The 24,651-nt window shown below is 44.1% G+C and overlaps 1 protein-coding gene across 1 annotated transcript; it reads left to right on the plus strand.

The window, feature by feature from the left end:
* Nucleotides 1-6,383: 6,383 nt before the first annotated feature.
* On the plus strand, nt 6,384-20,786 carry LOC131923827 (zinc finger protein 14). Its single transcript, XM_059279052.1, has 4 exons — nt 6,384-6,684; nt 13,625-14,041; nt 15,633-15,728; nt 18,893-20,786. The coding sequence occupies exons 1-4, from the start codon at nt 6,384-6,386 to the stop codon at nt 20,254-20,256; spliced, it is 2,178 nt and encodes a 725-aa protein (XP_059135035.1). The 3' UTR covers nt 20,257-20,786.
* The last annotated feature ends 3,865 nt before the right edge of the window (nt 20,787-24,651 follow it).

Consider the following 24,651-nt stretch of genomic DNA (forward strand, 5'->3'; position numbering starts at 1 on the left):
CAGCCAAACAAGGTAATTTTTATCAGAGTTTATATTCTTTCTCAGTCTCACTGGATGCTGCCATCAAAGTGGGAAGCATCATTCTACAGCCAGTTTACAATATCTTCAACCAGTAAAATTGCTGCACCTATCCCCATTCCCGGAATGTGTGGAGTGGTGGTGTTTTGAGACAGGGTCTATGTCAAGCTGGCCTTGAAGTGCTGATACTCCTGCCCTACTTCCTGGACCTAATATGTGTTCAGATATTTTCTTGATTAATAATGTGTTGAATATCTTTAAATATCTACTCCAAGACTAAGCAATGCAACTTGCTAGTTCATGTCTTGCCCATGTTTCTGGTTTTTTTTTTTTTTTTTTTTTTTGTCTCATTCTGTTTTTGAGGTGGGTCCCGCTATAACCAAGGCTAGTTTCAAATTACTGGTAATCCTCTTGCCTCAGCTCTCAGGTGCTGGGATACAGACAGGAGCTACCACTCCCAGATTCATGTTCCTTTATAAAAGAAGTTCATGAGACCAGGCATGGTGCCTCTGCCTTTAATCCCAGCACTTGGGAGGCAAAGGCAGGTAGGTGGATGTCTGAGTTCAAGGCCAGCCTGATCTACAAAGTGAGTTCTAGGACATCCAGAGCTACATAGAGAAACCCTTTCTCATAAATTTAATAAAAAAAGAAAGATTATACTCTTTTTAAAAGATTTATTTTATGTGTATGAATGCTTGCCTACATATATGTGCACCACATACATCCCTGGTACCAGTGGAGGCTTTAGGCTCTCTGGAACTGAAGTTGTAGAGTTGTGAGCCACCATACGTGTCCCCTCTGTGAGTGCACTAAGTGCTCTTAACCATCAAGCATCCCTCCAGCCTCAGAATTGTCTGTTCCTAAAACAAACAAACAAAACAAACTTCCAAGGCTGGGAATGGTGATGCCTGCCTGTAATGCCAGCACTCTGGAAAGAAGCAAGAGGATCAGGAATTAAAGGCTGACTTTGGATACACAGGAAGTGTGAGGTGAGCCAAGACTGTCTAGGACCCTGTCTCAATGACCCTGTCTCAATGCCCCGTACCAAGTTTCAGTTAGAATTTATCTAAGTTATAGACATTTCTGCTAGGTTGTAACTCACATCTGTACTTGTGACTGTAATTAATTAATTAATTAAAAATATACATTTAAAATTTAAACATAGGTACAGTTACAGCTTTCATTATGAAAAATATTTCAAGAGGTCAGCATTTTCTCTTAAAGACTTATTTACTTTGTATACAGTATGTATGACCAGAAGAGAGCACCAGATCTCATTACAGATGGTTGTGAGCCACCATGTGGTTGCTGGGAATTGAACTCAGGACCTCTGGAATGGCAGTCAGTGCTCTTAACCTCTGAGCCATCTCTCCAGCCCTGAGGTCAGCATTCTTTTTAATATATCTCTTCTACTGGGGACTGGTTTCCTAGGTAATCAGCTTTGTCAACTGCAAATAAATAAAATGGTATGCAGTTTTTCTTGGATATTGATTTTTAAAATTTATTACAATAAAAAGAACCTCCAAAACAAGACTTGGTATTTGTAGTGCTAGGAGGCATCCAGTCATGCTCTCAATTTCAAGGAAATACCCATGTGCTGTTCGTGATTGAGCAAATGGATTTCCTTTGGGTTTGTTTCACACCATTCCTAAAGAACCCTTTTATTAGAAGTGCCAACTCAATATTGTCAGTGCTACCTGGCACCTTGATGTGTTTTTTCTCCTTGATTGCTTTAATGTGCTACTTTGTACTACGGTGGTTAAAACAGTATGGTATTGGTGCAGAAATAAATAAGTAGACCATTGGAACAGTATAATGGGAAAGGCCTGTAGATCTGTGGGCAATGGTTTATGATGTTCTTCTGCAGTATGTCTGGGAAGTGATGGTCTCTTTTTCTTTTCTCTGTATGAATGCTTACATGCATATACATGTGTATTTATGTGTGTGCATCACATGCATGCCTGGTATGTACTTGGCTACAGATCTCCTGAAACTGGAGTTGCAGATAGTTGTGAGCCTCCATGTGCATGCTGGAAATCGTACCTGGGTCTTCAGCACCTTCCCTCCCTCTTTTGAGGCGCAGTCTCACCATGTAACTTTTAACTGTCCTGGAACTCACTATGTAGAACAGGCTATCCTGGACTGGAACCCACTGATCCACCTGCCTCTGCCTACAGAGTACTGGTATTAAAGGCCTGGTCTTTTCAGTAAGCAGCACTGGGGAGGATAAGTCACATGTCTGTATAGATAAAAAGTTATTGGTCTTTTTAATAACAGCAGCAGGTCACTCAGAGGTCTATAAGGATAAGTTATCTTGATCCTTTCCTTACACCACCGACAGCACAATCCCCATTAATTTGGTGATAGAGACACAACAGAAAGACACATACATGGACTTGGCGGTGGCATACGGGGTTGCACTCACGCTTTACACTCGTTAGACAAGTGTTCTGCCACTGAGCTACATTGCTAGCCCTTTATCTTTCATTTTGAGACAAGGTATCATAAGCCAGGCTGGCTATGATGACTGCATCTGAAATTAACTAAAACTCAAGCTGTTGGGTACCTCTGTGAGGGATTTTCTTTTCTTAGTTAAATACTTTGAAGTACAAAGATCTACTTTTAATTAGGGATCTCTTGAGATGGAAGGATCTACTTTAATCTGGGCCACAGCTTTTGGTGGCAGCATATATATATAAAGGCCATGGGAGAGGGAAATTTTCCTTGTTGTTTGAATCTTAGGGTTTTTTTTAATTAAAAAACAAAAAACAAAAAACAAAACAAAAAAAAAAAAAACAAAAACAAAAAACCAGAGCCAGATATTGTGAAGGTAATACAGATCCCACCTTAGGGTAGGGCCACCATCTTAGATCACCTGCTGTACTCAGTTCCAGGAAGGACCACAGGAATGTGCATGACAATTCAAACAGATACAGGGCAGTATGCTCCTGCAGACATTCTGTCTGCAGTTTATGACCCTTGAAGATATCCAGATAATCCTGCTGAGCAGCCCAGATAATCCTGCTCAGCAAGTTGTTGTTCTCCACCAAAAGTCCAACCCAATAGTTTCAAATGTGGTTTTGCATCCAAAATCTAGACCAATAATTTCAAAAAATCACCTTGCCCCATATCCCTTCTGCCCAATCCCAAATTGCCAAAGCATGTAATTCCCAGCTTGTGGTTTTTCCCTGTAAAAATTCTCTACACCTGGGCTCACGGCCGCTGTCACATTTCCCTCCATTTGCCTGGTGCTGGCCCAGGTTGAACCTGACAATAAAAGGACCCTTATGTGCTTGCATCAGGAACCGGCTCCTTTGGTGGTCCCTGGGGGTTTCTCGAAACAGGTATAACAGTATCAGGGTGAAAGTTGAAAGGTCAGAGAAGCAGAGCAGCCAGGCACTAGTTCTTACCTCTACAAAACCCTCAGCCTACAGAGAGTGAGTTCTTGTTTCCTCACACCTTATACACCTTTCTCTGCCCAGACATCACTTCCTGGGATTAAAGGCATGTGTGCTTCCCAGTAATGGGATTAAAGGTGTGTGTCTTTGAACCACTGCCTAGCTCTGTTTCCAGTGTAGCCTTTGAACTCACAGAGATCCAGAGGAATCTCTGCCTCCTGAGTGATAGGATTAAGGGTGTGTGCCACCACTGCCTGACTTCTATGTCTAATCTGGTGGCTGGCTCTGTCCTGATCCTCAGGCAAGTTTATTAGGGTACACAATGTATCACCACACTTCCTTGCTTGCTTGCTCTGCTTCTTGCTGGCAAGTCCATTTCTTCACTGCATTAGGGCCTACTTCAGGATTCCGGCACATGCTGAAGACCAACCGAGACATTCAGTTTCACAGATTAGATTCTTGGACTTTTTGTTGGTAGATAGCCATTGTTTCATTAGCTGGACCACACCCTGGACCACATTCTAAGAAATCATATACTGTTGTGGTAACACCCGTGCTACCGCCACCGTTTACCATGTCTGATCGAGGGGCTGTGGATTAAAAAATAGAGACAAGAAACAGCAAGTCATTTGCCACAGCAGAATGCCGAATGCCCTTTATTGAAGGAGGGAGGAAATCTTAAATACTGGCTTACAGCAAATGGAGGAACCCCGGAGGGCAGAAGTTTGCTACCCAGTGTTCTACATTCTTGCATCTAAGCTGTTTACACCAAATGCAGGATACACGAAGAACCTCCAGTGAGCATGGCAGGGAATCAGCATAGGGAGGACATCTGGTCAAGGTCAGCAAGCAGGCAACAGTTTACTCAATATTGGTAGGCCAGGGCCCACAATATTTGTTATTTACAGTTTTATAAATCAATAAAAATTAATCAAGAACAATTAATAAATCACATATATTCATTTTATCAGTTCTGTTTCTCTACAGAACCTTGACTAGTACACTGACCTTGAATTCACTCTGTAGCCCACACAGGTCTGGTGTTAGGTCTCAAACTCAAACAAAAAGCTAACTGAGGTGCCATTAACATATCAAAGCAGATGCTGGCTGCCAGCTTCTCTCAGCATCCCCAGTACCTGTTACAGAGACAGTCCTGGCTGGCATACCCCACCCCACATCCTAAACTCTCCAGCTCATCTTCCCTTCCCCTAGTTTCTCTGATTCCTATATGACCGAGCCATTTTGGCTACATAGTCTTTTTATTTTTTTTACCTCTTGGCCGCTGCTCTTGGCTCCCGTTCTCCTGGCCTCTTGGCTTCTGGCTCTCCCCTCTTCCCCCCCCCCCTCCTCACATGGCCCAGTTCGGTCTTCCAGTCATGTTCACTCTGGACTCCTCCAGAGGTCTCTGCCTGTGCTCTCCCTCATATCCACAATGAAAACCTCAACCCCTTAGGAGCAGTCATGTCTGTAATCATTGGAGCCTACAAAATGGCTTGGTAAGGGGTGCAAGAAGAGGTTCATACGAGGGCCTGAGGACTGCCCACCTTATATGGGGACGGGTGAGAAGAGAAAGAAGGAATCCAAGATCATAAGAAGCTGGCCATCCCTAGAAAGGATAGAATTTCATCCTTTGCCGTGGGGACTGTGAGTGACTGGGCTAAGTGTTTTCTATCCAGGGTAATGGCTTTATAAATTGGATCGATAGCTAATCCCAGATAAGTAACTTGAGGAGTGGACAGTTGGACCTTAGAGGAGGAGAAAGCTGGACAGAAAATTTAATAAGGTAGTGGTGTCTGCCTAGCTAATTTCCAGGGACGGACTACAAATGAGAAGATCATCTACCTATCGTATAAGCTTGGATTTAGGAAGAGACAAAGAGAATAAGTCAGGCCAGAGTCTGGCCAAATAAATGTGGGCTGTCCTGGAACCCTTGGGGCAGGACTGTCCAAGTGAGTTAGGTAGAAATGTGAGCATCCAGGTCAGTCCAAGTAAAAGTAAAGATATTTTGTGACCCGAGGATGGTGGGATGTGCCCTTCACATGAACCTCTTCTTGCACCCATTACCAACCCATTTCGTAAGCTCCAATACTTACAAACGTTCTCCTTTTATTTCTTCTTTTTTTTTCATTCATCTTAAATTTGTAGTCTTCCTGCCTCAGCTTCCAGAAGCTGGAATTTGTGCCATGAGGTCTGGAACAAATACAAAGATTTTTTTTTTTTTTTTTTTTTTTTTTTTTAAGAAAAATTATCTTTCTAGTCTCAAAGGCTTTGGCTTCATCCCCAGTTTGCAAACAAAACCTAACAGCAATGTCAACCAACAGAACAACACACTCAATGGCTAGAAGGGGCCGTGGGGCGAAGGAAAAGCGGGAGGAAGGGAGAAAACGAGAACTCGGAGGAGCCTGAACGACCTTTCCATGGAGACGGTGCTGCGCCTTGGAGGATGTTTTAACTGACTGCCCTGATGCATGCCTACAGCCCCCGCTGGGGGTGTGCATACCGAGTACCTACTGTGTGCTTATCTCACATACTGAGCAAGTGATGATGGGAGCGCGACTACTTAGCCCCGGGAGTTCAACAACACAAACCCCAGCCCGGAGAGCGGGGATTGCTCAGTGGGGTGGAGGTTGGGGAGTGTCCTAGCCCTTCCAGCTAGTCCAAGATCATACCCAGAGACCTCCACCTCCTCAGGACCCCGACCACGCTTGCGTACTCCGCGGCCTGCGAACCAGTCCCTCCCACGTTGGACTCCATTTCCCACAGGCCTCCGCGCGGCATCCTTCCGGCTGCCTAGCGCCGGGCAGCTGCGAGAGGTGAGTCGGTCTCCTGTACTGAGGAAATGGGCGCGGGGGCGGCGCGGATTTGGCTTTCCGTTGGTTTGAGAGGCTTGGAGTCGGTGACGCTGAGTGGACACCGGCCGCCCCGCCGCGTCCTCCGTCTTCCCGCTGCAGGGCCCAGAGGCCCAGCATGGCTCCGAGTCACGCGTGCCAACCCCAGAGAAGGCCCCCCGAACAAAAAGACAGCGCACAGCGGCAGGGCCGAGCGCCTTTGTCCGCGCGCCCGCTAAGGCTGCCCGGCGTGGCCGGCGCCTCCCAGGCGTGGCCGTCGCCTCCCAGGCCTGCCGCTTTCCATTTCCAGTGGGTTATGCCTGTGGAAGTGGTGGGAGTGACCGGCCCCGGGGGTGTGTCCCAGGCCACCAAGCCCCGCACCTTCCCGATTCGGTTCGCGCATCTTCAGGAAGGCGAGGGAATAAATGGAGAAAACGATGGTTGTTGCACACACAGAAACCCGACATTACTGTTGTATGTGTGGGAAAAAAAGAATTACCAAGTTACTTTCTTCTTCCTCTTTTTCCTATGGATTGTAATCCTTATTTTCCCAAGCATGGGGACGTTGACTACTCTTTACTGTGACAGAGTTAAAAATCAACTTGCCCTGAAAAGGAGGGGCGGGGTTTGGCGTTAATTAGGCCAGGGCGAAGAGTCAGATTAATGCAGATTAATAGAACCCAACACTCATAGACTATTGCTCTGTCGTTAAATGCAGGCCCGTCCCTTCTTGGTGAGGTTACAGGTTACCTTTTTTTAAAATTGTATTTAACTTACTTATGTGTATGTGTGTATTTATGTGAGTACAGGTGTCAGCGGAGGACGGAAGAAGGCGTCCTGTTCCCAGGAACTGGAATTATAGATGTTTGTGAGCCTCCATGGGGGTGCCGGGAATCGAACTTGGAGCCAGTGCTCTTAGCCTTTGAGCCACATCTCCAGCCTCACAGGTGTCTTTTTAAAATCAGTTTTTAATTTTCACTTTTATGTGTTTGGGTGTTTTGACTGCTTTTATGTCTGTGCCACTGTGTGTGACTGGTGTCTGAGGAAGGGTTCACATCCCCCGGAACGTTTTGTGAGCAGCCATGTGGGTGCTGGGAACCCACCAGGGTCCTCTGCACAAGCAGTCGGCGCCCTTATCTGCCGATCCATCTCTGCATTCCAGGCTACAGCTTTCTTACTCTTGAGGCTTGCTTTGGTAGTTTGTTTTTAATTATTGAGGAAGATTCATTTGCTAAATCACCCTCCTTACCTAAGAATAGCACTTTGGTCTTTCTTTCTTCCTTTCTTTCTTTCTTTCTTTCTTTCTTTCTTTCTTTCTTTCTTCCTTCCTTCCTTCCTTCCTTCCTTCCTTCCTTCCTTCCTCTTTCTTTCTTTCTTTCTTTCTTTCTTTCTTTCTTTCTTTCTTTCTTTCTTTCTTTCTTTTTCTTTTTCTTTCTCCTCCTCCTCCTCCTCCTCCTCCTCCTCCTCCTCCTCCTCCTCCTCTTCTTTTTTAAACAGAGTCTTAATTTGCAAGCAAACTGATCAGGAATTCACCATGTAACCCAAGCTGACCTTGAATTTGTGGGTGATCCTCCTGCCTCAGCCTCCAGGCTGCAACGCATGCCACTATGCCCAGCCAGGGTAGCATTTAATCGTAAATCAATCTCTGTCTCTTCTAATCCCATCTCAGTAACAGCAGCTGTTCCAAACTCCTAAATTACCAATCCTCTTTAAAGTCTGGGGGCTGGAATCATACCTCACAGGTAGAGAGCTGTTCTAGCATAGACCAAGTAGGGATTTATGACCAGCACTTTGTGGGGGCAGGGCGTGGCTTACAGAAGAGCCTTTTCCCCTCCATCCATCCTCAATGTGTCCGTCAAGACTTTGTAATAGGATACAGGCTTTTCTCAGTCTGGAGCTTTAACACCCAAAGAGACCTCTTAACCTGGTGTTATGGTTTCTGCCTAGGTGACTAATGGGGGTAGACTCTTCACACATTCTTCCTTTCCAGTGGTTATTCACACAAGGAATGGGAAAGTGTTGAAAGTGTTACATTTCTCTCGGGAGCTGCGGTTTTCCGTTGTGTTTGGATGGTCTGCAAGTAAACCTAAAGAGAAGCTAGCTAGCTTTAGCTTAGTTTATGATTTGGAGAGGAAATCGCAGGCCTCCAGCTGCAGGAGCCACCACAGCCAGCACTGCACGAGGTGTCATGGATCTCAGCTGCCCTGAGTTCAAAGCAGGAAAGACACAAAACGGTTTGCTTGGTAACAGGGGCTTTCACTGTAGCACCGCTCCCCCTTTCCAGTGCTGGGGTTCCAGTTCAGGGCCTTGTGTGTTGGAGGCAAACACTCCACACCCGAGTTATCTCCCAAGAGTCCTCATCTTTTGAGGCTTATGAGGAGAGGTCTGTGAACAAGGGAGATTGTTTACAGTTTTCAAAGTGAGCTCATTATAGGCCACTGACTTACGTCTTAGGGGAGGCTGGGATGTAGGGACATTAGTGTGGGTTATGAGGCGAAATTGCCAGGGTTCTAAGCTGAAACCTGCCATGGTTTCCTGGTTTGATGTATCCCTCTATGCTGTATGTAGTTCCACGGGAAGGACGAGGCCTACAGTATAGGACCGCTTGGAGTAAATGAATTAACCGAGGGCTCGGGATGTGGTATAGAGTTGACCTACCATGTCCAAAGCCTGAGATGCCATCCTCAGTGTGACAGCGACAGCCTTCCCCTCAGAAACAAACAAGAAAAAAACTGTAAAACCCATAGGTAGTACTTGGCACTGTAGTTGAGGGTTCAGTACCCCTGCTAACTGTTATAATACATTCTGGTTTTCCTCATCTCCTACATCCAAAAATCATGAGTAGTTTGCCACATTTACTTTATCTGTCCATGTACTCCCAGTTGTAGATTATTGATGATCAACAACTGCCTGTCAGCTGGGCATGGTGGTACAATGTTTTTAAATTTATTTTATGTACATAAGTGTTTTGCCTTTACCACATGCATGGCTGGTGCCTAAGGAAGTCTGAAGAAAGTGTCAGATCTCCTGGGACTAGAGTTAGAGATGTTACAAGCAACCGTACAGATGCTGGGAACTGAACCTGGGTCCTCTGCAAGAGCAAGTGCTCTTCTTACATTTATTTATTTGTGTGTATGTGTTCTCTTTGTGTGTGTGTTTATCTTTGTGTTTATGATGAGGTGTTAGACCTAAGTCAGAATCCTTTAGAAGTATCTGTGCTCCCACACTATGTGCTGGTTTCCTCAGAGCTTTCTGTAGAAATCTCTGGTTTGGGGTGGGTTTTGGGATGGGTGTAAGTATGGTAATGAGGAATGATTTGGAAGCAAGAATGACAGGGGTCGGGGGAGAGGGGCGCTGCTCTTACTAACATAAATTATTTGGTAAGTTTTAGGCACATCTGGATTCATGAGTTCTTTTTATTCTAGCTTTGCTTGTCTGAACCCCACAGTTTTCCATAGAAAAATACCGAAAAGCCAACCAGTTCCTGCAGTTCTGACACTATGACCCTGGCCCAGGTAGGTTACTGTTTTTTCTCCTTGCCCTCAGATGTATGACTCTACTGTGCCTCCCAGGTGCTGGGACTCCAATGTGTACAGCAGGCTTGGTACCTGTTTCCTCTGAACACTCAGTTTCTAGATGGTTGTGTACATAATCGATCCTTTTCCTGAGCCCTCGGATCTGGCGTGCTCCATGCAACACCCACCCCAGCTCTCATTGCAGAGAGGTTGGAGACACAACCCATTGCTGTAAATGCTTCCTCCAAGGCTGTGTCCCCACCTGCACATTGTTCCTGTCAGAGCCACAGCGAGCCTAAAATGCTGTGAGGAAGACCCAGATGAGCTCTGCAGAATGTTCTCCAACGTTATCTAGTAGAGCAGCTTTTGGGTTTAATAATTAAAATATTTTTTCGATGTATTATCTTTGTGTGTATGTAGGTGCATGTGCCATGGTGCACATGTGGAGGTCAGAGGACATCGATTTTCTCTTGAACTTTATGTGGGTTCCAGGGTCTATCAAACTCAGCTTTACCTACCGAGCCATCTTGCCAATCCTGATTTTTAGTATTTAGATTCCAGGGGAAATTTTTTCTCTTAGTATAGTGATTTTTTGTTGTTATTGTTGTTTTGAGACAGAGTTTTTCTGTATACCCCTGGCTGTCCTGGAACTTGCTCCGTAGACCAGGCTGGCCTTGAACTCAGAGATCCACCTGCCTCTGCCTCCCGAGTGCTGGAATTAAAGGCATGTGCAACTACCACCCAGCTTGATTTTTTTTTAAAAATTTTGTTTTATACAGAAAATATTTGTATTCCAATATACAGTATGGCATTTTGTTTTATTATCATTTTTAAAACTGTGTTCATCTGTACACCTGTGTGTGCATGTGTGTAGAGGCCAGAGGCTGACGCTGGATATCTTCCTCAATTTGATTTCCACCTTAGTTTTGAGACAGAGTCTCCCTGACATGGAGTCCACCCATTCAGTAGACTGGCTGGCCAGCAAGCCCCAGGGACCCTTCTGTCTCCATTCCCCAGTGATGGGTTTATGGGCCTGTAATTACAGGCGTGTGCCTGGCTTCTCACATGGCTGCTGGGAATCCAGACTCAGGTCCTCATGCTTCTGTGGCAAGTCCTCTACTGACCGAGCTCTCTCTCTAGTCCCCAAAATGGCATTTAACAAACTTCTAGTGAGGTTTGTGTGAAAATTATCAGTGTATAGCTGAACAAATGTTCATAAATGGAGTATATCTTTACTTCCAAATCAGGAAAGGAATATACTAGCACTTCAGCTGTCCCTTCGGTCACCTACCGTCCAGATAGCCCAGATGAAGACACTGTCCTTCCTTCAAACACCACAGAGTAATTTTACCTATATTTGAACTTACTTTTTCTTTTTTTCCTCCCTTGGTTTTTTTTTTGTCTCGTTTCTTCTCCCCTCTCTTTCCCTCTCCTCTGTTCTCTTTGACAGGGTCTTACTGTGTAGCTCAAGCTGGCCTTGAACTTGAAATTTTCCTGTGTCCAGTTCAGACACCAGCTCTGTCCAGCTTTAATTTTTAACTTTGAGCTTTAAGTGGAATTATGTAGTTCAATACATTTTAAAAGAATGTCCAGGGAGAGTCTGATTATATTCCAAGTAGATTTGCTAGCCCATCAGAACTGTCTTTGGCTGTTTTAAAGTATATGTATCATTAATGTGAATGTATGGAAAGACAGCTGACATCAACCCCTGACTTGCATGTGTGTTAAGATCTTACAATGTCCAAGGCTTTCCAATTGGATAGGTTAGGTTGGGATGTTATTGAGGGTTTATGTAATAAGATCTAAAAATCCATGTGAGGCTGGGCATGGAGGGCGACACCTTTAATCCCAACACTCAGGAGACAGAAGCAGGAGAACTTCTGTGAGTCTGAGGCTAGTTTGGTCTACATAATGAGTTCCAGGCCAGGCGGGGCTACATAGTGAGACCTGTCTCGAAAATCAAAATTAAATAATTAATGTGTTGTCTTGTCATCTTTGTTAGGGCCCGTGGCCTAGCCAGGTGTGCATTGCCTCACTGGTCTAGAAGCCTTCCTTCCCAGCTAGTTCCACTATCTGCTGGGTTACCTCTGCACCTCCTAGTCTTATACCTCCCTAGTAGCCCACAAGATAGTCATATGAGCTGTCCACATTTTCCTATGGGAACCAGGGAACACCTAATCCTCTTCCAAAGCCTTTCCGAAGGCCCTTGTTCTCTCCCCTCCTGAGTGTGACTTTTTATGATGTGCCATGTCTTCTCTCTCGTTGTGAGTACATATGACCGACAGATTGCTGTGGGTCTCGGCTGTACTGTGTTAGCCATTGTTTTAGAGTGGAAGAGTGTTCCTTCAGCACTACAGTTAAGAGAGTGATAAGAATGGGAACACACACAGAAGGACCAAGACCCATCTCTGCATTGGGCATGGTGAGCATCCCTACAATCCTAGTGCTTGGAAAGTTGAAGAGGCCAGCCTGGGCTCTGTAGTGAGACCCTGTCTCAAAAAGAAAAGGTGAGTTTCTTCTAGAGAGAAGAAGCCTGTGACAAAGCCCCTCATGATTGTTTATGGGATGCACTTGATTTGAGCAAGATTTCTCAACTTTGCTACCATTGACATTTTGAGCCAGAAAATCTTCAATGGTAGGGAATTTCCTGTGCACTATAGGCTGTGTGACAGTAACTCTGGCCTCTACCATTAGGTCCCTGTAACACTGGCACACCTTACCCCCTTGTTGTGACAACCAAATTGTCTCCAGACATGGCCTTTTAGGGAACAAAATTGCTCTTTGTTGAAAAATGCTAGTCCTGTCAGTCATGATGGGAATACACCTGTCATCTCACCCTTTGGGAGGTGAGGCAGGAGGATCATGATAATCGTTCTTGCCTACATAGAGGATTTAAGGCTGGCCTAAGTTCAACCCCAGGAACTCACATGGTGGAAAGAGAGAACTGATTCTCTGACAAATACACATAAAATAAATAAATACATAGATATAAAAGGAAAGAAACCACTAGTCTAGGGTGCTGTCTTCACAGTATTTTCATGACTTAGTGTCCTCTAACTCAAAGATGGAGAAGACGTTGAGTGAGACCTGCTAAACAGGACGAGAGTGACTGTGATTCGTAAGTGTTAGATACTCTCAACAAGAGCTAGGGGAGCTTTTGGGATTGTGCCAAGTTCAAAGATTGATCTGTCTATCTATCTATCTATCTATCTATCTATCTATCTATCTATCTATCTATCTATCTATGTATCGTCAGGGTCTTATTATGTAGCCTTGGCTGGCTGGCTTTGAACTCACTATTTAGACCAGACTGACCTTGAAGTCATGGAGCTCCACCTGTTTCTGTCTTCCAAGTGCTGGGATTAAAGGCGTACACCACCATCACTAGTGCTCAAATATCTAAACGGTAAAAAGATATTAAATCTATCTAATGTAGTCAAGATGAGGACAAGTATTTACCAAAAATTGAAAACTTAGATTGTAACAGGGAACATACTTAAAATAGAATCTGACTTTGTAATGAACTTGGATCAGTCTGTCTCAGATACTTTGTAGTGTATTTGGAATGAATTTTTTCTTTTTGGAAGATTTTTGTCATGTTTTCTAGCCAGTGAAACTGAATGCATTATTTCTGTAGAATTTATAATGGGAGCACATAGTACACTATATAGTTGGGCTCACTTGTGGGTTTTGTTGTATTCATTTCCAGAATGAATGAAAAATCGAATCTTGGGCTGACAAGATGGCTTAGAAGTAGAGATGATGGTCTGAGTTCAATCCCTGGGACCCACATGGTAGAAGGAACTGGCTCTTATGGGTTGTCCTCTGACCTCCACACATGTGCTGTGGTATGCTCGTGCATGAGCATGTGTCAACACACACACTCTAAATAAAAATGAAATAAACATTTATTTTAGAACTTTAGTTTTATGTGCATGTACAGGAAGGACTGTGTGGGAACATCATCACTCTGCTGCCGAGACACTGATTCTCTCTCTTGCTGTGTCTGTTCCTGTCGTGGTTGGTGGTCAGCTCCATGCTGTTGGCGTGCTGGGTGCTTCCCACTTTGCACGTGGTCCTCCTTCAGTCTCCACTCTCTCCTTAGAAAGAGAAAAAAGAAAGTTCCCATGCACTACCCCGAGTTTGTTTTCTCAGGGTTCAGTGACGTTCAGGGATGTGGCTGTGGCTTTCTCACAGGAAGAATGGGAATTCCTGGACTCTGCTCAGAAGAGTCTGTACCGGGACGTGATGTGGGAGAATTACAGCAACTTCATCTCGCTGGGTGAGCGGATCTGTCCTGAGGATTAGCTTTCCATACTGTAGAAATACGCTTCATTTTTACTTTCTGTTTGATAGGTTAGAAATAGGTCCTTCCATTTAGCGTCTAATCATTCTTGGCCGGGGTACTCTTCTCGTTTTCTCAGACTCTGATTTCTTCCTTTGTGGCCAGGTTTCCCTGGTGTCTGGATTTGATATGGCAGAAGTATTTTCTAAGAAAGTAGATGTCATACCTCATTTGAGCCCAGAATTATTGTAGACACCCCTTGCTCTGCTCTAGTTCCAAAGGCAGTGCATGTGGGATGGACACAAACTTAAAACTTGGGGAACATGCTCTGTTCTGGGTACCAGACCTCCAATGTTCTACCTGCTTCACGTTTGAAAGTTAAAATCTGGGCTGGGGCTGTACTCAATGGTAGAGCACATGCCTAGGGTGTGTGAGGTTCTGGGTTTGACCCCAGTACCTCAAATGTAGTTAGAAATCTAAAGCCGGGCGGTGGTGGCGCACGCCTTTAATCCCAGCACTCGGGAGGCAGAGCCAGGTGGATCTCTGTGAGTTCGAGGCCAGCCTGGGCTACCAAGTGAGTTCCAGGAAAGGCGCAAAGCTACACAGAGAAACCTTGTCTCGAAAAAACCAAAAAAAAAAAAAAAAAAAAGAAAGAAAGAAAGAAATCTAAGCTTTTCGTATTTTCAGTGATAGACTGAAACGGTCTGACTGTTTCTGGAAGCTTCTTACCCTCTCAGCCCAGTGAGAGGCATGTGTGTTCTGTGTACTTAGTGCTTAGACGCTGTTCTGGGTGTAATCATCCTCATTTCTGGGGAGAATGCTCAGGCATGAGAGGTTGCGGCTGTGGAAACAGCTTGGTGAGTGAAGCACTGAGTTCAAGTCCTCAGAGTGCATGTAACATCGCCCGTGTGTGTGGTCCTGGCATCCCTGTGGTGAGGGAGGAGGTAGAGAAGGACAATCCCTGAAGCACTCAGGCAGGCTTGCCCGAAGAGCACAGCGGTGAACAAGAGACCCCGTTTCCAACAGTGGAAAGCCAGGACCAATGTCTAAGGTTCTCTGACCACGTGTGTGCTGTGGCATGCGTATGTACACACACACACACACACACACACACACACACACACACACACACACGTTATTTACTGAGGTGGCCCAGGAAACAGGCAGGATGTGAGGCAACCTGTCCAGAGCTATAGTCACCACACAGTGCGGCCTCTCTGCAGAGCCAGACTAAATTAGGTGAAGTATGTCCTTAGTCATCAGGCGTTTGTTTATTCTTTGTGGTCTCTAGGTTTCCCTGTAATGGTTATCCTGGAGCTCTGTCACATGAATTTAATGCTTTGGTTATGAAGTGCTGTTTTGGAGACAGGCTTGGTGGTGATCCCTGTACTCAAGAGGCTGAGACAGGAAGATAGCCACTTGAATGCTGGGTTGGACTATGTAGTGAGCTCCAGGCTGGTTGGGCTTCAGAGCGAGACCCTGTCTCAAAACAGCACCACCTGACTCACAACTAATTAAAAATGTAATGAAATCTGAAAGTAAGGATTTTCAGGTTTATAATTTGATGTGACATTTTTCTATTAAGCAGGACCTTCCATTTCTAAGAGAGATATGATTACCTTACTGGATGAAGACGGGAAGGAGCCTGAGATAATTGTGAAGGAAGGGAGAAGACACTGTCCTGGTGAGTGGGGGTGAGCTGGCATGGAGGCACTGTTCGCCACTGAGCCTAAATTCCTGTCTTTTAACTCTGAAGTAGCAAAACTGCTTTGTTTTTGTTTTGTTTTGTTTTTCGAGACAGAGTTTCTCTGTGTAGCCCTGGCTGTCCTGGAACTCACTCTATAGACCAGGCTGGCCTCAAACTCACAGAGATCTGCCTACCTCTGCCTCCTGGGTGCTGGGATTAGAGGTGTGCGCCCCTACTGCCCGGCTGCAAAACTGCTACCTGTTGAGCTTGGTTACCTTGTTTCTTATCCTCCTTATTTCCATCCTACTTCGAAGGAAGCCATTATCAGTAGAAGGGGAAAAATGATTATAAATACAGGAACAGAAATCAGAAAAATAAAACAAGAAACGAGATTGATAAAGCCAAAATTGAAATAAATGTTGTTAAAAACTTGAACAGAGTTAGTGAACACTTAGTGAACTAACTGGGAAAAAAGAACATAAATTACTACCAGGAATGGAAGAAGGGATTTCCCAATCTCATCTGGAGCTGAGAAAAGAATCCATGAATACCTTTGCACCAATAAATTTGATGGTTGATGTGAGGTGGAAAAATTCCTTGAAAAGATTACAAAAATAACTCATGTCTATTAAAGTATGGGATTCATTGTGAAAAATCTTTTGTAAAGAAAATGCTCGGGTTTTTCACTGGTGGGAAATTCTATTAAAAATTTAAGGGAGAAATAGCATTATTGTATGAATTTCTCCAGAAAATAAAGGTAACCTCTTGGCTTACTTCATAAGTCCTATGTAACTCATAATTGACATTTACTAAAACAGATTATAAACCTTTATTGTTTGCATAGAAATTTCTCAATACAATACTAGTAAGTCAAACTCACATGTAGCTGTGTGGTTGCTACACGAGTGTGTGGGTTCCCGCGGTCCGGTCCATGGAATGAAGACACAGAGGCATCTTAAGAATGAATTTAGCCTATCATGGCTGCAGGGGGGTCCAGCCTGGAAGGACTGAAGCCCTTTTCCCTTCACCTAGGGCATATTTATTTACTCCTTTTTACAGTGTAGATAGTTAATTTCCATACCTTCAAAGCAAACCAAAAGGAGCTCCCAGAGACCAAATGTCAGGTGCAAATTACTTGATTTCTCAGGTACCATGGTTTTCTGGGTTTCCTGGACCAAGTTTTGCATAGGCCTTTGATCCTTGAGAGAGTCTCTGATCCTTGACTCTCAGACAAGATTCACATAGGGCGATAAGAGAAACAAAAGGTAAGAGGAACAAAAGGTGTGGTTAAACAAAGGAAGGATTAGGGCTAGGTGCTGCTCTCCGGAGCCAGGCCAGGAGCTCAGCAGGAATGCAGCCACACTCACCAAATATTTAAAAATGACCATCAAGTGGACTTCATTCCTGTAACTATTGAAGCTCAGTTAGATAGTATCATTTCACCATATTAAACAAACAAACAAAAAAGAGAGGCTATATGGTTAACTATTAACGTAAAGATAACACATGGCAAAACTCAACATCCATTCCTGATCTGAAAAAAGAAAGAAACAAACCTATTAGTGAGTAGGGCATGGTGATGCATGCCTGAAATCTTAACACTCCTCACTAAGACAGGCTGCATTTCACCCACCTTAGTGGTAGCTTGCCTATCTTAAGGCTTCTTTTCTTTTGTGTGTGTGTGTTGGAGTGTGTGTTGGGGAGGAGAGAATGTTCCTGTGTGAGGATGTGCATGTGTTTGGGTGCATGTTCACATGTGTGTGTGTGCATGTGCGGTACCTTCCTCAATGGCATCTTCACTTTATTTTTTTGAGACACAGCCTTGAACTGAACCTGGAACTCACTTATTGGCTAGACTGACTGGCTAGCACATCCCCAGGGTTCCTCTGTCTCTGCCTGTCTGGTGCTGGGATGGCAGATGCACACCGCCGCCCCAGGCTTTTTACATGGGTGCTGGGGATATAAGCTCAGGTCTGCATACTTCAGAACAAGTACTTTACTGACTGAGTTGTTGCCGCATCCCTTCCTTCCTTCCTTCCTTCCTTCGTCCCTCCCTCCCTTCCTCCCTCCCTCCCTCCCTCCCTCCCTCCTTCCTTCCTTCCTTCCTTCCTTCCTTCCTTCCTTCTTTCCTTCCTTCCTTCCCTCCCTCCCTCCCTTCTTCCCTCCCTCCCTCTCTGCCTCCTTCCTTCTTTCCTTCCTTGCTTTTTCTTGGAGACAAAGTCTCTCAAATGGTCCAGGCTAGACTTGAACTCACTAGGTATCCAAGGATGACTTTAAACTTCTGATCCTCTTACTTCCACCTCCTGAGTGCTGGGATTATAGTCAAGCACCACCACACCCAGTTTGGTCTTTCCTTTTTTTTTTTTTTTTTTTTTTTGTCTTTTTGAGATGGGATCCTATGTACTTCAGAACAAGTACTTTACTGACTGAGTTGTTGCCGCATCTCTTCCTTCCTTCCTTCCTTGCTTTTCTGGAGACAGGGTCTCTCTCACTGTATAGCCCTGGCTGGCCCAGAATTCACAGACCCACCTGCCTCTGTCTCCTGAGTACTGAATTGAATGCACTACCATACCTGTCTGCTCAGGCTGGATTCTAACTCTCGTGGTCAAGTGATCCTTCTCCCTTAGCCTCTCTGGAAGTTGGGAATATAAGCACACATTACACTCTTCAATTGAGTTTTCTTTTTGTAGTTTTAGAGATGATCTGTGCAGCCCAGTCTGGCCTTAAACAAGTAGCATCCTCCTGCGTTAGCCTCCTGAGTGCTGGGATTGCAGATGTAAGTCTGTTTGGCTTTATTTTACATGTGCTGTCTTAGCACCCGAAACAGGACTTCTGCTTAATTTTTATGCATTTTAATATTCATGAAGTGGCTTTGGCCACACTGAGCACCTTTACTCCGTGACATAGTAACTATAGTGTTGTTCATGTTTTACTGATAAAATTGTACACAATTGCATGTCAATGCCTGCTGTTCTTCCCAAGAACTTTTGGTGAATGATTTTGAATAGGATGTGGGTTTTGGGGTGCACATGGGTTGTATTTTTTCAGAAATACCTGTTTACAGGAAGTATAGTAGGCATTACTTTAGGTCCTTCTATTTGTCTATGGAAGTTTTCTTCCTTCTGGAACAGGGATGCAACATGTTTCTTGTTTTCTTTCAGATTTGGAGTCCAGATTCAAGACCAATACTTTATCTGCAGACAAGGACATTGATGAAGTATATTCATTACAATGGGAGTTGATGGGGAAAATGAAAAGCCACAGTCCTCAAGGTTCTGTTCTTAAAGATGATTGGGAATATGAAAGCAAGATCGAGCGACAAAAGGAACCCCAGGAAGGTTATTTTGGGCAGTTGAAAATTACTTCTGAAAAAAGCACATACAAAAAGCACAGTTTCCTTGCTGAGTATCAGAAAGTTCAGAATGGAGAGAAGTTCTATGAATGTAAAGAGTGTAGGAAGACCTTTATCCGCCGCTCAACGCTAAGTCAACACTTGAGAATCCATACTGGTGAGAAACCTTATAAATGCAAGGAATGTGGGCAACCCTTCAGACAGCGTGCACACCTTATCCGACACCACAAACTTCACACTGGTGAGAAGCCCTATGAGTGTAAGGAATGTGGGAAGGCCTTTACAGTGCTCCAGGAACTCACTCAGCATCGGCGACTCCACACTGGTGAAAAGCCGTATGAATGCAAGGAGTGTGGAAAGGCCTTTCGGGTACACCAGCAGCTGGCACGACACCAGAGGATCCACACTGGGGAGAAACCCTACGAGTGCAAGGACTGTGGGAAGACCTTCAGACAGTGCACACACCTCACCCGACACCAAAGACTTCACACTTCTGAGAAGCTGTACGAGTGTAAGGAGTGTGGAAAAGCCTTCGTGTGTGGCCCTGACCTTCGAGTACATCAGAAAATCCACTTCGGTGAGAAGCCCTATGCATGTAAGGACTGTGGCAAGTCCTTCAGAATATGCCAACAGCTGACGGTCCATCAGAGTATCCATACTGGGGAGAAACCCTATGAATGTAAGGAATGTGGGAAGGCCTTCAGATTGAGGCAACAACTTGTTCGCCATCAGAGAATCCATACCCGTGAGAAGCCCTATGAATGTCTAGAGTGTTGGAAGACCTTCAGTAGTTACTCCCAACTGATTTCACATCAGAGCATTCATGTGGGTGAGAGACCCTATGAGTGTGAAGAATGTGGGAAAGCCTTCAGACTGTACTCACAGCTCACTCAGCATCAGAGCATCCACACAGGTGAGAAACCTTATGAATGCAAGGACTGTGGGAAACCTTTCCGACTGCTCTCACAGCTCACTCAACACCAGAGCATCCACACAGGGGAGAAGCCTTATGAATGCAAGGACTGTGGGAAGGCTTTTAGACTTTATTCATTTCTTTCTCAGCACCAGAGGATCCACACTGGAGAGAAGCCCTACAAATGTAAGGAGTGTAAGAAGGCCTTCAGACAGCACTCACACCTCACCCAGCATCAGAAGATCCACATTGGAACATAAGCAAAACCTCAGTTCTATGTCATGGTGCAAAATGTCAGGAAATCCATTTTTGAGAATAATTTATTTCATGCTTATATAAGTAAGCATAAGAAATACTATGTTGCTTTAAAAGTTCTCCATTCTCACTTAAATGTTACCTATCTTCAGCAAATTCCTATGAAAGAATAATTTGATGAATGTAGGAAAATCTTTAGCCTTATCAGTTGTCATCTCCATCTAACTACTCTCTTCCCATTGTGATACTGGACAGGACACTAAATATTAATGCCTTGTTTTGTTCACTGTCAAAATGGTGATAATAGTACTTACACATGTTATTTATTGTTATGTAACAAATTACTAGAAAAATAGTAGTTTAAATAATATACACTTATTATCTAAAAATTTCTATAGATTGAGAGTCCAGGCAAGCCTTAGTTGGGTCTTCCAGGTTTCAGCTAAGGCTTAACTAGAGAAAGATCCACATTGAAGAGAACAAGTTAGACACCTACAACACTTGAATTCTTTGAGAGCTGACACATTGAAGTTCCTGGCCACTGCTGGTTTTGGTTCTGTTTTTTTTGTTTGTTTGTTTTGTTTTGTTTTTTTTTTTTTAGATAGGGTTTCTCTGTGTAGCCCTGGCTGTTCTGGAGCTCACTCTGTAGACTAGACTTCCCCGAACTCACAGAGATCCACCTGCATCTTTCTCCGAGTACTGGAATCAAAGACCTGTGTCACCACTGCCCAGCATAGCTGTTTTAGGGAGATCGTGGAATCCAAGAAAGATGGCTGCTAGCAGGATGGGAGTCAGCTAGCAAGACTGAAATTGCAATCTGTATAATCTAATCATAAAAGAAACATCCCATCATTTTACCACCTTCACTGGTTAAAAATAAGTTCTTAGGCTCAAGAAGATTACATGGAATTGAATACTACAAGGCAGGGGCCAGGGATACCAGTTTAGAGCCCACCTGCTATACGGCATAATAGAATTGATTTAAGAATGCAGTAGTTAACACTTGACAGACTACCAGTCATGGTAGCATGTGCCCTATAAATAAAGCATATGATTGTTATCAGTATTGTCGGTTGGTATAGAAGGAAGATGATCCTATGGAAGAATAAATGTAGAAATGCTTCCTTTCACATCTCTGCAGTTATAAACCTCAGTGTCTTCTAAGTCAGATCTAGGAGATTATAGTAATTGGAAGGTTTTTGTCACTTGAGCTGCATCAAAAACTTCATGATAAAAGAGACTGAATTTCATGAATGTTGGTTGTTAAAACTTAACTGTTAAAGAATCAGAGGAAATGACTTCTTCAAATCTAAAAAAAAAAGCAGATCATTTAGAGTCCTTTCTCTGTTCAAATTTTAAAAAAAGCAGATCATTTAGAATCCCTTCTCTGATCAAATTCAAGATAAATCACGCAATCTCTCTCTCTCTCTCTCTCTGTCTCTCTCTCTCTCTCTCTCTGTCTCTCTCTCTCTCTGTCTCTCTCTCTCTCTCTCTCTCTCTCTCTCTCTCTCTCTCTCTCTGTCTCTCTCTCTCTGTCTCTCTCTCTCTCTCTTGTTTTTTTTTCAAGACAGGGTTTCTCTATGAAACAGCCCTGCCTGTCTTGGCACTCACTCTGTAGACCAGGCTGGCCTGGAACTCAGAGATCCACCTGCCTCTGCCTCCTGAGTGCACCACCACTGCTTGGCAAATTGCTGTATTTTCAACCTGTGTTTCAAGGTAGATTTTTTGACATGATCCTGCTAATACTTTGGTGATTATCATGGTTATGGCTGCACAATCTAGTCAGCAATAGATGATGGTAGGACACCAAGTCATATTTATTTATTTATTTATTTATTTATTTATTTATTTATTTATTTCTCTTTTGAGACGGTCTTACCATGTTGCCCTGGCTTACCTGGACTCTGTGTAGACCAGGCTGGCCCAGAACTCAGAGATTTCTCTGCCTCCAAGTGCTGAGATGAAAGCATATGCCTGCCTAACATCATCTTAAATTAGCAGATGAAAGCAAAATGAACATGTATTTTTCTCTTCCGTGTGAACCACTTTTCAGTGTCAATAAGTGTTTGTCAAATTCAAGTGCTTTTTTTTCTAAGCAAATTTAACCAGTAAATGCAGAAAGAAAGAGAACTGGGGGGAGTGGAGGAGTGGGGGGGGTCACCATTTTCTAGACTCTTGTGGAATAATGGGTCCAGAAAATGATCTTCAATGAATGCTAGAATTTTTATGTGAAAGATTTTGTGACCATTTCTGAGCCCTTCATTAATTTTTATCCTCAATAAAAATGTGACTGTCAGACAGTAGCCACCTCCTAATAGATTACAGCAGGACTGCCCAGATGACAAAGTAGTTCACCTTTCAAATTCTTTTAAACAAAGAGCTCCAGGAATGGATGGGCAGAGCAGATTCAACACAGGAGCAGATTCAACAACATTTATGTCTAAAATGAAAGGGAAGAAAATCCAGCAAAAGAAAGGCAGTTGACGAAACAAGGCCTAGTGCTACCCAACTTTAATTCCCTCAGGAGGAGAGACAGGCAGATTGCTGGGTTCAAGGCCAGCCTGGTCTACAGAGTGAGTTTCAGGATCCCTTCTCAAAAAACAAAAAATGGAGATGACAAAATGAGTCTAGATTGTCAAAGCATTGCTAGTGACTAATTGTGGTTATTCGATCATGGAGGGCCGATGTTCCATTTCCACTTTTGTACATGTCTGAAATTCCAATATTTTAACAACCAAAACAAATTGGAAACTAGTTGGAAATGATGAGATGACTGCATATTTAAACTGGTTAAATGCCACACAGCTGACAACCCTTTGATATACCAAGGAAATTCTTTGTGGGCTTGACACATAAAATAGGTATTGACTATCAGGAAATGTGAAATAAATGAATCCAGTACTAACACAAGCAAAAGCATTAGGAAATAGTCACCACTTAACAAGATTTTCACATTAACGTCATGTGAAACTTGACTAAAAAGACAACACACACACTCACACACACAAACCCTAGTTAAATGTAATGTCACACCTATGATACCAGCACTTAGAAGGCTAATACAGGAGTTGTAGGAGTTTAAGGTTAGCTACATAGCAAGACCCTGGCTCAAGAAATAGTAGTGATGATGACAATAAAAACTAGACCATGTCAGGGAGACTGCTCAGTAAAGTACATGCTGCTAAAGCATGATGACTTGGGATCTCTGGCAACCATGGAAACACCAGCTGTGACTTTTTCACCTCTCTGTAACCTCAGCACAAGGCCGAGGTGGCAGTGTGTTTGTGACACTGGTGGAACCTTAAACTTGCCTCCAGGTCCAGTGAAGATTCCATGTTCAGTCTCAAAATGACAAGGCAGGCTGGGCATGGTAGCACATGGCTTTAACCCCAGTACTCCAAGGCAGAGGCAGGTGGCTCTCTGTGAATTTGAGGCCAACCTGGTCTACGTAAAGAGTTCCAGCTGGGGTTCTGTAGTGAGACCCTGTCTCAAAAAAAAGTAAAAATGAGGTGGAAAGCTGCTAATGAAGAGACCTGATGTCAACCTCTCATCTCCAGATATGCTTACACACACACACACACACACACACACACACACACACACACACGAGTGCACAGGAAAAAAATAGACAAAACTCTAAAAAACAGCATCTAGACAGGATTCATGTCTCAAAGCCATGTTCTTCCTAAATAAAATGTGTTAGAACTTACTATAAAACTTACACCTCTTAGTGTATAAAGCAAGGACATGACCACTCCAAGGTATGGTTGAAGAGAAGGTTTTTGCTGTTGATATGAGGGAGAGAACAGCCAGAGGTATCTGGAAGAGTCCAGAGCAGGGAGAGAAAGTAGTAGACTAGACGTGGCCAGTAGACTGGACCAGGCCATGAGAGGAGACAGGGAGAGAACAAAAGAGGGCCAAGAGGGCCCACGGCCAAAATGGTGGGGTTATACAGGAAGGAGAAGCTGGGGGAGGAAAGATCATGAGCTACAGTTTAGGGTAGGGGGCAGGGTGAGAAGAGCTGAGGAGCCAGGATGCCAGCATGGGCTCTGTGAGAGGGACTTGGGAAGCTGAGAGCCTGGAGGCCAGCATGCACTTTGGTGTACTAATAGGCACCACAGACAGCCATTTGTCCCCAGTTCATTTTGAACCTGACGTTTCAGCTTTTTTGCTAATAAGGGCCAACATAATCTCTTCTGTAAGTACTTGTAGGCTGAAGTTAGAGTGTAGTGTGGTCAGAGCCCAGGAAGGCTGGAATGCTGGTCAAAGGCTGGGAAGGGAGCGAGGAGTGTGCAGGCTGGGGGACACCCGCTTCACTAGCTGTCCAGGTTCCGTTTGACCACCTGGGGTAGTGAAGTGCAGGCCACTCTGGAGCAGTCTGGGCTGCAGGTTCTGAAGGG

Source organism: Peromyscus eremicus, chromosome 1, assembly GCF_949786415.1.
Source record: "Peromyscus eremicus chromosome 1, PerEre_H2_v1, whole genome shotgun sequence".
NCBI classification, from domain to species: Eukaryota; Metazoa; Chordata; class Mammalia; order Rodentia; family Cricetidae; genus Peromyscus; species Peromyscus eremicus.

Excerpts from the sequence above, each read along its gene's own strand:
- LOC131923827 (XM_059279052.1), top strand. The coding sequence starts at position 6,384 with ATGGCTCCGAGTCACGCGTGCCAACCCCAGAGAAGGCCCCCCGAACAA. Across the intron at positions 6,685-13,624 it reads AATAAATGGAGAAAACGATG|CATGTGTCAACACACACACT; the intron begins GTTGTTGCACAC and ends CTCGTGCATGAG. Across the intron at positions 15,729-18,892 it reads AGGGAGAAGACACTGTCCTG|ATTTGGAGTCCAGATTCAAG; the intron begins GTGAGTGGGGGT and ends GTTTTCTTTCAG.